At 37.4% G+C, this 12,133-nt stretch overlaps 1 protein-coding gene across 1 annotated transcript in view; it reads left to right on the forward strand.

The window, feature by feature from the left end:
* Nucleotides 1–12,133, forward strand: part of MCTP1 (multiple C2 and transmembrane domain containing 1) — an 894,856-nt gene that overhangs the window by 647,093 nt on the left and 235,630 nt on the right. Inside the window, exon 10 of the mRNA XM_042781174.1 lies at nucleotides 47–177. Within this exon, the coding sequence (XP_042637108.1) occupies nucleotides 47–177 (131 nt within the window). The remainder of the gene's footprint in view (nucleotides 1–46; nucleotides 178–12,133) is intronic.

A 12,133-nucleotide genomic window follows, 5' to 3' on the forward strand; every position in this document is an offset into this window, starting at 1 on the left:
TAAAATTTTTAAAGACTAATATTGATGGATTTTTTTATTTTTCTAGATTATGCCAAAAACTTTGAATCCTCAGTGGAGGGAACAGTTTGATTTTCATCTCTATGAAGAAAGAGGAGGAATCATTGATATCACTGCTTGGGACAAAGATGCTGGGAAAAGGGATGATTTTATTGGCAGGTTTGTGAAGTTTCAGTTTTTGTTCACCTAAGATAGGGTAGATTTGTTAAGTTTTGTGTTAAGTCTGGTTATTGTAATTGCCCTTTACTGTTTTGAAGGAAGAGATTTTACCATGGTAAGACAATGATGCTTGCATGAACTGAAAAGTATATTTGAAGACTGACCAATAGGTGGCAGTTTTGACCAGTTGATGGACGAAGCTGTTCCAATTGGCTATCCAGAAATCTTCTCCAGATGTCAGAAATATTGTGTGTAAAAGTTCTGGGAGTTGAAAAAGAGGAATCTCGTCTGCTATTAAATACTTAAAGGAACAAAGACCGCACTCATAGCCTGTAAAGTGATCTGAGATAATATTTATTTTTATAAAGCATATTGTGAGCATAAAATGCATTATTTCCCTCAACTCCCTACAAAGTAGAGAATCTTTCTAATCTCTTAGGAGTTCACCAATCTGTAAAGAGTTCCCAAAAATTAGTGAAGGAAGTATGTTAAGTTATGCAGATCCATGTTAATCTGATAATGCAGTGAAGAAAGAGGTCTTCTGAAGCTAGCATAGCATCTCCACAAAGCCAAGGTTATTTTGAGTAACTGTTTGAAACATATTAATGATTTTCTTACTTTAAAGACTATTTTTATATTTTTTGATAGTTATATATATCTTTTTGTATCAAAACCATGAAACAATACTAAAATAAACACTGGTGTATTGAATAATCTGTTTAAAAAATTCTTTTTTCATTGTTGTTGTGTACCATCAAATCGGCCCCAACTCATAGTGACCCCTCCTTGGGTTTCCTAGGCAGTATCGCTACAGAAGTAGATTGCCCTATCTTCCTTCCAAGGAGTGGCTGGTGGGTTTGAACTGCCAGCCTTCTGGTTAGCGGTCAAGTTCCTGAGCCACTATGCTACCAGACTTCTTGTTGCTAGGTGCTGTCAAGTCACTATGAGTCAGAAAGGACTCGTTGGCACTGAGTTTGTTTTTGTTTCTGTTTTTTAACCTGTTTTCAGGGTTTGCCCATATTTTCGCAGATTTTGAGAAAACAGTCACAAATGGCTGTATAAAAGACCATCAGAGACTTCTCTTGATACCTGAGGGAACTAAGAAAGTCTTATGGGGATTTTGAAAGAATAAGAAATCTATTTCATAGGCCTAATTGTCTATGAAAGTAATTTGAGTCAAAAAGTTTTAGAGTACAGAAATAAGAGCACAGGTGTAGACCAGATGACTCCTAGTACAGTTTTGGAATATCAGTTTAAACAATTTTATACAATGAGGGAAATTATTTTTGAATTTTGAGGTAAAACAACAATGGACTACAGAATCTTGTGGTAAAGTCTGCTAATTTAACAAAGATGCTTGTTTTAGGGAAAGGAAATGACTGTGGTGAACCATAATTTCAAGTCTAATTTGATGCCCAGATACTACCAGAAACTCTAGATACCAAACTTTACGTTTATTAAGTTGTACTTAAACACATTCTGCCACTGAAGAACAGTATATCATTTTACATAAGGGCCAGACAAATAAAGTTACTTGTGTTTGTTTAAAGATTGTATGGTAACAGTGGAGATTACAGATTATAACAGAATTTCTTAAATCCTAGACTAGTTTAGAAGATAATTATTTATCTTCCAATTAACTTTGACTTGCAAGGGCAAAGTAATAAGAGCAGAATTTTCACTGAGGTCTTTTGTCTTCTTTTGCAAGCTATCATTGTAGCAGTCTGTACTAACTTAAAAATTAGAGACTATTCTGAAAAGGTGGCTGTTGGCTGGTGAGTGAAGTTAAATTGGGTCATGGAGAGTAATATTGCCTCACCTACGGCTAACAATTTTTTTTAAGATAACTCTCTAAACCCACTTCCAAATATGAAAACGCCTGTATAGATTAGATTATCTATATAGACTAGTTTATTGTGCTATAGTTTTGTTATGGTCCACTTTATTTTCCAGTGTTGACCACATATAATGATTTTTGAATATGTGTTTTATAAATTCAAAATCAATATTAATTTTTTTTCATAATGAAAGCAAAACTGGCTATAGTGAAGGAACCACTGCAAATCTAGAGTGTCAAAACAAAACTATTTTAACACTGAATATTAATCTCCATTCTCACTTAAGGTGCTGTTGGGTGTTGCAAGTGATTAAGCATTCAACTACTAGCCAAAAGGCTGGTGGATTGAACCCAGCCAGAGGCACAGCAGATGGTAGGCCTGATAATCTGCTTCCAAAAGGTCACAGCCTTGAAAACCCTATGGCATGGTTCTACTCTGTACACCTGAGGTGCTGCTATGAATTGGAATTGATTCAATGGCAACTACCAACATTCTTGCTTGAACCCATCCAGTCAGGTCTTATCTCCAACAACACACCCAAACTGTTCTTATCAAAACCATATGTGACTACCAACTTGTTAAATCTCATACCCAAAATTCAGCATGAAAATTTGGCTTATCATCTCCTTAGCCTTGAGACACTTTTTTTTCCTTTGGCTACCAGAGCACACCACTCACCTTGTTTTCCTCATTTTGTGTACTGCTTTTTGGTCTCCTTTGTAGATTTCTACTCATCTCCTTCACATATTAATTATGGAGAGCCTCCTTGGGCATGTTCATTTATACTCACTCCCTTGGTGACTTCACACACTCTTTTGTTTTAACTAGCATCTATTGGTTGACAACTACAAATGAAAAGCTTCACTCAAGATGTCTACTCTTCTTGAACTCTAGATTTTTATATCCAACTGCCTACGTAATAGCTCTACTTCAAAGTCTAATAGGCATGTAGAAAGCCAAACTTCTGATCTCCACTTATCCAAAATATGCTCTACTTCCTGGCTTCTCCCCTATTTAATGCTAAGGACAAATATCTTGGAGTCATCTTTGATTTCTTACTTTCTCTCAATCAGCTCTGGTAGCATAGTGCCTAAGGCATTTGACTGCTAACCAGAAGGCTGGCGATTCAAACCCACCAGCCAGCCACTCCTTGGAAAGAAGATGGGGCAACCTACTTCCATAGTGATACTGCCTTGGAAACCCAAGCAGGGGTCGCTATGAGTTGGGTTTGACTCGATTGCACATAACAACAACAACAACTCAATCTCTTCAATACCTGTCAGCAAGTTACTAACTTTTCCCTCAACATATATTCAGAATTCACTACCTCGCACTATCTTCATCATTGTTAAACCAAAAACCAAACTCACTACCATCAAGTTGATTCCAACTCATAGCAGCCCCTTTGGGTTTCTGAGGAGGTAACTCTTTACAGAAGAAGATTGCCCAATCTTCCTTCCATGGAATGGCTGGTGGGTTTCAACCCCCAACCTTCCAGTTAGCAGTCAAACGCCTTAGGCACTACACCACCAGAGCTCCTTTCATCATTATTAGTCTGGTCTGAACTTCTGTCAGCTTTCATGTGGTTAATCTCAGTAGCCTCCTAACTGGTCTTCTTCTTTCTACCTTCCCTCTACTCACAATACTCTGTTTCCAATATAGCAGACAAAAAAATATTTTTAAAACATAAATAAGAAAAATTCAATTTAACTCCTCTGCTCAAAACCCTTTAGTTGTTTCCCATCTTATCTGTATAAAACCAAAGTCCTTACAGTGGCCTATAAAGCTCCTCATGATCTGACCCTGTTACCTCTTTGCCTTCAACTTCTAGTGTTCTTCCTCTTATTCCACTCCACTTTGATCCATCCACACTGGCCTCTTTGCAGTTCTTTGAACATGCCAAACATCTTCCCACTTCAGCTCTTGACCTGTGTTTTGCCTCTTCACCTTCTTTATGCCTGTGCATAAATGTCACTTAAGGGAGGCATCCATACCAATCCTATTCAAATTGAAGGCCCTTTCCTTAACTTGTGCCTTCTTTTTCTACATAAAAGTTACCAGCATTTGACATACTATTCATTCCACTATTTTATCATTTGTTTCCCCTCACAAAGTAAACACCGTGAGGACAGGGATTTTTGAGTGTTTTATTCACTACTACTTCCTCAATGCCTGGAAAGGTATCTGGCACATAATCAGTGCTCAATAAATATTTGCTAAATTTGCATTTAAATATCTGGATCTTGATTAAATACTGAAAATTACAGCTTTTCCTTCTCTAAATAAATACAGAATCTGACACCAAGCATTACTGCAAAGGCAATTAGAACAGTGTGACTTAGTGGAAGGTACAAAGTTTCAGTGTACATGTGGAGAGGTGTTTGGATATGATGCAAAAGGGGATAATTTCTATATTTAAGCATAAAAGTGACTGAGTAATCTTTATGTTTTTTTAAACAAACAAAATTGTTGTATTTGGGGGGAAAATTACCAAGATATTCATATCATAGTATTTTTATCATTATGATACCTAGGAAGTTAATGCCATCTGATTTTTAAATTTTATACAAGGATAAAGTATACCATGAATGAAAGAAATAATAATAATAAAATGTTTTATAGTTTATAGGGCACTGTATTTGTTTCCTACAGTTGCCAAAACCAAATACTACAAACTAGTTAGCTCCAAACAAGGAAATTTATTCTTTCACAGTTCTGTAGCCTAGAAGTCAAAAATTAAGGTGTCAATAGTGCCATACTCCTTCTGAGAGTCAGTAGAATCTTTCCTTGCCTTTTCTTAACTTCTGGTGATGGCCAGCACTCCTTAGCATTCCTCGGCTTTTAGATGCATAACTGATCTCTTCCTCCATTTTCACACGGCTATCTTCCCTCTGTCTTTGTTGCTTCTTACAAGTACACTATTCATATTAGATTCAGGACTCTACTCCCATATGATCTCGTCTTAACTAAATTCTTCTGCAATGACTCTATTCCCAAATAGAGTCACATTTTGAGTTCTGGTAAAGACATGCATTTTGGAGGACACTATTTAACTTGGTACAGGTACTATTACATACAGTAGTTCAACTTTAGAGGGTAACAAGGATGGCTCACTTTATATTAATTTTGCAAAATGGGAAAAGTGATCTCTAAGGAAGTCAAAAGGTAGCTCAACTAGTATGCAACTTGGGTGATTGATCTGAGGCCCAAACCCAGGTCTCCTGACTCCAGAGTCCATGCTTATTCTACCATAATCGTTCAGTCTGCATGTTCTCCTGTAGTGTGAAGTGCTCACTAAAATGTCGAGTAGTCACTAAACTGACTCAGGTGATGTACACCATATTGCAAGTTTGATCAACAAATTTTACCTGTTGCTGAACTACAAATTTCAAATGAAGTTGAAATAAAGTTAATCTCCATGTAATTATTTAACGTTCTGATCACCTGCATTTAGGACTGCTACCTTTATGATAATCAGCTAATAAATCCTTATGATTGTTACACTTTTATGCAGAGCAATAATCTGAACAAATTGGCTGCTGACAGCTGCAGTAAATTGCCAAGAATGAGTGCTGTCAGAGAGCAAGTTGTTCTTATGAACAGGCAGAATAAGTAAATCCCATGTCATGCAATTTTATTCAGTTGGAGTTATGTGCAATCCAATATAGCAAGATTTATAACGTTATTTATTAGTGTGGAAACTGCTTGTTTATCTGTAAAGTGACATTTATTTGGGGTACATATATTTTAGGTTGGTGAATTGCAACTGACTTTATTTGTGCATTGTTATCAGGGGCTACTACTGGTCCTGCCCGTGACAACAAAGTGCTACAAGTGTAAGCTTGAGCCCAGAGGTTTATTTCCACACTATTTTTATTGATGACCTACTATAAGAAAAACTTATGCCAAATTGGCAAGTTCTAGATAAGGAGCTCTGGTAGCATAGTGGCTAAAGCACTTGACTGCTAACCAGAAGGCTGGTGGTTCAAACCCACCAGCCACTCCTCGGAAGGAAGGTTGGGCAATCCTACTTCCATAGTGATACTGCCTCGGAAACCCAAGGAGGGGTCGCTATGAGTCGGGGCCGACTCGACGGCACATAACAACAACAACAACAAGGTGAGGAACAAATGCTTTCAAATTCTACAACCATAAAAAATAAATCTATGACTCTGTATTTAATGCTGAGGAATAGAGAATGTGGGGTATGCAGATGTTCGGGTATAGTGTGACAAATGAGGAAAAAGCCCTTTGACTTTAGATCTTAAGCAAATTGATATTGTTTTGAAGATTGATGGGGAATGCATTTAAATATTTGACACTGTGGATTCAGATTTGCAATATTTCTTATTTGCAACATCAGTACTGCTATGATTCTTTTACTTGCTACACAAATAAGCACAGGATCAATCCAGCTGGATTATTCATTTGAAGCTAAAAGACAGCTAGTCAGAAAATTCCAAATGAAGTAATTTATTTTTAACGAAATCATTATATTTCATCATTTTTCTTACTAAGAGTTGAGTAAAATATCTAAGTGAGATAGACAATATTTAAGTGAAGAATAGCAAATGTCATTGATTCTTGTCTTAGTTCTTCATAAATTCAGCCCAATATGTTAAGATTTCAATTCGCTTTCTTTAACTCATTATATTTTTTTAAAATTTTTCTCAGTACATTTATACTCATTGCAATATTTCTTATATAGTAGGCAGTTTCCAAAGGCAGATTCCATGCACCACTGTATGTATATTAAACAGCTTACCGTTGAGGTCATGAGTAGAGAATTTTACATGTTTGCACAATTATGCTCTGACAACGCAGTTGCCCCAAAGACAGTTGAACAGCAGTGATAGCAGAAAGTAATAATAGCAGTAAGCAATAGGTAATATCAAAGATGGTATAAAAACTTCTCCATAATCATAAAACTTTACACTCCAGTGCTTACATACTAAATTCTGAAAAAGGCAGATGTACCTCTTTTCATACCATTGCACATTCGACTAATTATAAGATTTTATAATGTATTAATTGTTATTAATTTTAATTGTTGTTGTTGTTTGCCATCAAGTTGGACCCAACTCATAGCAACCCCTCCTTGGGTTTCCGAGACGGTATCACTACGGAAGTCGATTGCCCAACCTTCCTTCTGAGGAGTGGCTGGTGGGTTTGAACCGTCAGCCTTCTGCTTAACAGTCAAGTGCGTTAGGCACTACACTACAGAGCTCCTATTAATTTTACTAGTATAAAGTAATACTCATATCGTAAGAAATCACAAAAAAAAAGTTGATGAAATGCATTAAATATACTAAAAGTTGTGTCAAACATGTTTTTGAAGATTGTCTTCATCCCCAAAGAAAATTTATGGAAGCTTAGATTTCTGTTCTGAGGGCTTAACTTTCTTATAAGGGTCTTGCTTATCATGATCTTGTATCATTAGCTAATACCTAAAGACACGAATACACTTAGAAGTTCATTGTTAAAGATAGTAAATGTAAATTTCTATCTGACATATTCTTCTTGATTTATTTTGAGTTGTTTTGGCTATACTCTTACTAGGTCTTATTACACCTTCATTGGTTTGCAAATTGTATGTGACATAGACATATAGCTGGAGTAGAATTGTCATCCTGGCCATATTCTTGTTTATCAGTGTTGATCTCTTGTGTTTGCTCAGTTAGCATTATCTTCAACCCACAATTTCTTTGCTGGGATCTTTGAAGGCAATTGTCCATTTTACAAGATTTAGTTCAAACTAGATAATTCATAAATCCACTTCCAACTTCAGTTCAGTGAAAGCAAGTTAGCAAGTAAGGGTACCAACATCAAAACTTCCACATTATGCAACTCCTACTCTTCCTCAAGAGCTCTGGTAGTGTAGTGCCTATGGCACTTGACTGCTAAACAGAAGGGTGGCGATTCAAATCCACCTGCCATTCCTCAGAAGGAAGGTTGGGCAATCTACTACCATAGTGATATCACCTCGGAAAACCCAAGGAGGGGTCGCTGTGAGTCGGGTCCGACTCAATGGCACATAACAACAACAACAACAACTCTTCCTCACAATACCTGTCAGGCCTTATGTGACAGAGCTCATGCACTGGCTACCTGTGTGAATGCATGTATTAAATATTGATGAGGCTTGATATCTTCCTTATTTTTAAAATTAAAAATGAATCCAAATAATTCTAATATTTACTTCTTGAATCTCAGTGGGAATATATGCATTCATACATAAACACCTGGGGCCCAAATCACAAGGCTGTTTCATCCAAGAAGTGTTGTTGGTCACTGGCTCAGGGTGATGGCAGAAGGAAAAACATGGGAGACAAAAAGTGCTAAGAACTCAGGGAATTTTCCATTAAACACTTAGAGGAAAATGTCACTAAATGCACATATCACACATTCTTTTCATGAAGTCAAATAATTCAAATGTATGTAGTTTTTCTTTTTTATTGCTTTAAATGCCAAGAATTATAAGCTCTGATATGGAAGTTAGGACATGTGGTTCATGTTCTAGCCATCATTTAACTTCTGTGAGCTTCAGTTTTGCCATTTGTAGATCTCAGATTGCCATTCTAAGTCCATTTTGACAATTCTAGTTATTTATTTATTGTGAGTCAGGTTTACTACAGACAGAAATTTTTAAAACTTTCCATTATCAAACTAGTTGGGCAATCTACTTCTGTAGAGATACCACTTCAAAAACCCAAGGAGGGGTCATTACAATTCAAAATCAGCTGGACGGCAGTGAATTTGGTTTGGTTTAATTTAAATATTTAAAGTACTTTTTCATCTATTACTTCTGTGTTCTTACAACTCTGTGCGATAGAGAAGGCATTCATTTTTAATTTCCATCTGATAAATGAGAAAAGCTCAGTTACAAAGAGTTTAAGTGACAATACTAATGAATCATTGAATTTCATTAAAGGTTTGGTGTTCTGAGCCCCCAGGTATGGACTGTGAAGACAAATACATTTATTCAAAGAAACACAGAATCTGTGATTGTTCTTGAAAGATTCTTCTATAAAGATTCTGATGAAACAAAAAGTTTGGAAGGGCCTGTATCCCTAAAATTTACCAGAGGGCCTGATACATAAGGCACTTAATAAATAGTGAATGAATGAATAAATGAATGAATGAAATTAGTGTTGGAAAGGAATAAAACTGCTTTCTAGGGAGATGAAATACGAGTGGCAGAATGAGCACATTTTGTTCTTAGTCCCAGTTCTGCCATGGACAAGCATTGTCACTGGGGGTAAGTCAGTTGGACTATCTGAGTCTCTGTTTCCTTGTCCATAAGAACTTTACTACTTATTGAGCCTCAACTATATTCCAGGTGTTGTGCTAGGTGCTCAAAATAACACATTTTCTTTGCCCTTGAGGAATTTATATTGAGAAAGACAACTGCAGATGATTTCAATTAGCTTAAGTAAAAAATTAACCAAACAAAGATAGGTAGATACATTATTTCAGAACAGGGGATGTCACATCCAACCACAAAGAAACAGGTGGTCCCTAGCATGGGTAGTGGGGAGAATTACAAGGTGTCTGGAATGACTTAAGCATTAAGTGTGAGTCAGAAAGTGAAACACAAGCTGATGACAGCTCATGTTGGGCACCGTTGCCTTGCTAAGGGTACTTTCATCATAAGTGGTGGGAAGCCTGGTCAGTTTTATGTTTTAGACATATGTAACTGATGAATTTTACTAGTGGTTTTGCCTTACCCCACATTCACTAGAAAACAGAGTTTGAGGTAACAATTAGATTTATTTTGAGAGGAATAAATAATCTCAGGTAGTGAAAGGGAGAGTGAGAGAGAAAAGACTGAGGCAGGGAAGACTACAAAGCAATGCAAAGTACTAGGTACTAGAATGGCCATTGTTCCCTGATGAGCCATCACTTAGAAAGACAGCTGGTTCCTCAGCAGGTGCACCCACTTGGCCACATGTAGAAAAGCAATATGGAGAAACCATGTTTTGGAATAGCCTGTAAGAGGAAGCAAGGTATGGAAAGTAGTCATCATATCTCCTGTTCCATTGATCAAAGTTATCCACGAGGAGATAACTTTGCACTGTATCATTCAGCCTCTTTGGCAGCTTATCAGGGAACCAGATCATGCATCCCACAGTATGACTTTACATCCAAGTACAGAAGTGGCTGGAAACTTGGGGCATGGGGCTACTAGGCCAAGATGCAGTGACAGCCAAGGGGATAGCCCAGCCCATTTAAGCAAGTGAAAGTCAATCCCAGGGGGACATCACATGAGGACTGAAGATCAGTCATTTGGTCATGGTGGTAGGATGATGCAAAAAGGGTGTGCAGGTGGCATTCTCCTCTGACCTCCTCCAACCTCCTCAGGGGAAAATAGAAGCATCATCAGCAACCCAAGGCTTATTCCTATGAGGCCAGACATGCCATCACCCTTCAGCCTTTTCACCAATTTTGACACCAACCATCCCTCCTATAACACTACTTCTCTACTACAGTCAGTAATTCATTGCAATGACCACACAGAACTCACAGACAATACTCACGATTATGAGGTTTATTAGGGAAGTTGTTGTTGTTGTTAGGTGTCTTCAAGTAGTCTCCGACTCATAGTGACCCTATGCACAGCAGAACAAAATGCTGCTTGGTCTTGTGCCAACCTCACAATCCTTGCTATACCTAGCCCATCATTACAGGCACTGTGTCTGTCCATTCATTGAGGGCCTTCCCCTTCTTTGTTGACCCTCAACTTTACCAAGCATGATATCCTTCTCCAGGGAATGGTTTCTTCTTACAACATGACCAAAGTAGGTGAGACAAAGTCCGGCCATTCTTGCTTCCAAGGAGCATTCTGGCTGTACTTCTTCCAGGACAAATATGTTAGTTCTTTTAGCAGACCATGGTACTATTAGCCTTCTTCTCCAACACCACAACTCAAAAGCATCAACTCTTCTTCAGTTTTCCTTATTCATTGTCCAGCTGTCACATGCATAAGAGGTTATTGAAAATACCATGGCTTGGGTTAGGCACACCTTAGTCTTCAAGGAGATATCTTTGCTCTTCATCACTTGAAAGAGATCTTTGGCATCAGATTTGCGCAATGTAATACATTGTCTGATATCTTGACTGCTGCTTCCATTGGTGTTGACTGTAGAACCAAGTAATATGAAATCCTTGACAATTTCAATCTTTTCTCCATCCAACATGAAGGTGTTTATTGGACCAGTTATGAGGATTTTTATTTTCTTTATATTGAGGTGTAATTCATACTGCAGACTGTAGTCTTTAATCTTCATCAGTAAGTGCTTCAAGTCATCCTCACTTTCAGCAAGCAAAGTTGTATCATCTACATATCTCAGGTTGTTAATGAGTCTTCCTCCAATACTGATGCTACATTCTTCTTCATATAGTCCAGCTTCTTGGATTATTTGTTCAGCATACAAGTTAAATAAGTATGGTGAAAGGATACAACCTTGACATACTCCCTTCTTGATTTTGAACCATTCAGTATCCCCTTGTTCTATTTGAATGACAGCTTCCTTATCTATGTACGTAGGTTCCTCATGAGGACAATCAAGTGTTCTGGAATTCCCATTATTTTCAATGTTATCCATAATTTGTTATGATCCACACAATAAAATGCTTTTGCATAGTCAATAAAACATAAGTAAACATCTTTCTGGTATTCTTTGCTTTCAGCTAAGATACATCTGACATCAGCAATGATATCCCTCATCCACTTCCTGTTCTGAATCCAGCTTGCATTTCTGGAAACTCTCTGTCAATATACTGCTGCAACTATTTTTGAGTTATCTTCAGTAAGATTTTACTTGCATATGATATTAATGGTATTGTTCTATAATTTCCACATTCTGTGGGATCACCTTTCTTTGGAATGGATACAAATATGGATCTTTTCCAGTCAGTTGGCTAGGTAGATGTCTTCCAAATCTGTTGGCATAACCAAGTGAGTTCTTCCAGTGGGGCATCTGTTTGTTGAAACACCTCAATGGGTATTCTGTCAATTTCCGGAGCCCTGTTCTTTGCCAATTCCTTCAGTGCAGCTTCGACTTATTCCATCAATACCATTGGTTCTTGATCATATGCCACCTCCTGAAATGGATGAA

The sequence above is a fragment of the Orycteropus afer genome, unplaced genomic scaffold, assembly GCF_000298275.1.
Source record: "Orycteropus afer afer isolate SDZICR_OR568_19922 unplaced genomic scaffold, OryAfe1.0 scaffold00093, whole genome shotgun sequence".
Lineage (NCBI taxonomy): Eukaryota > Metazoa > Chordata > Mammalia > Tubulidentata > Orycteropodidae > Orycteropus > Orycteropus afer.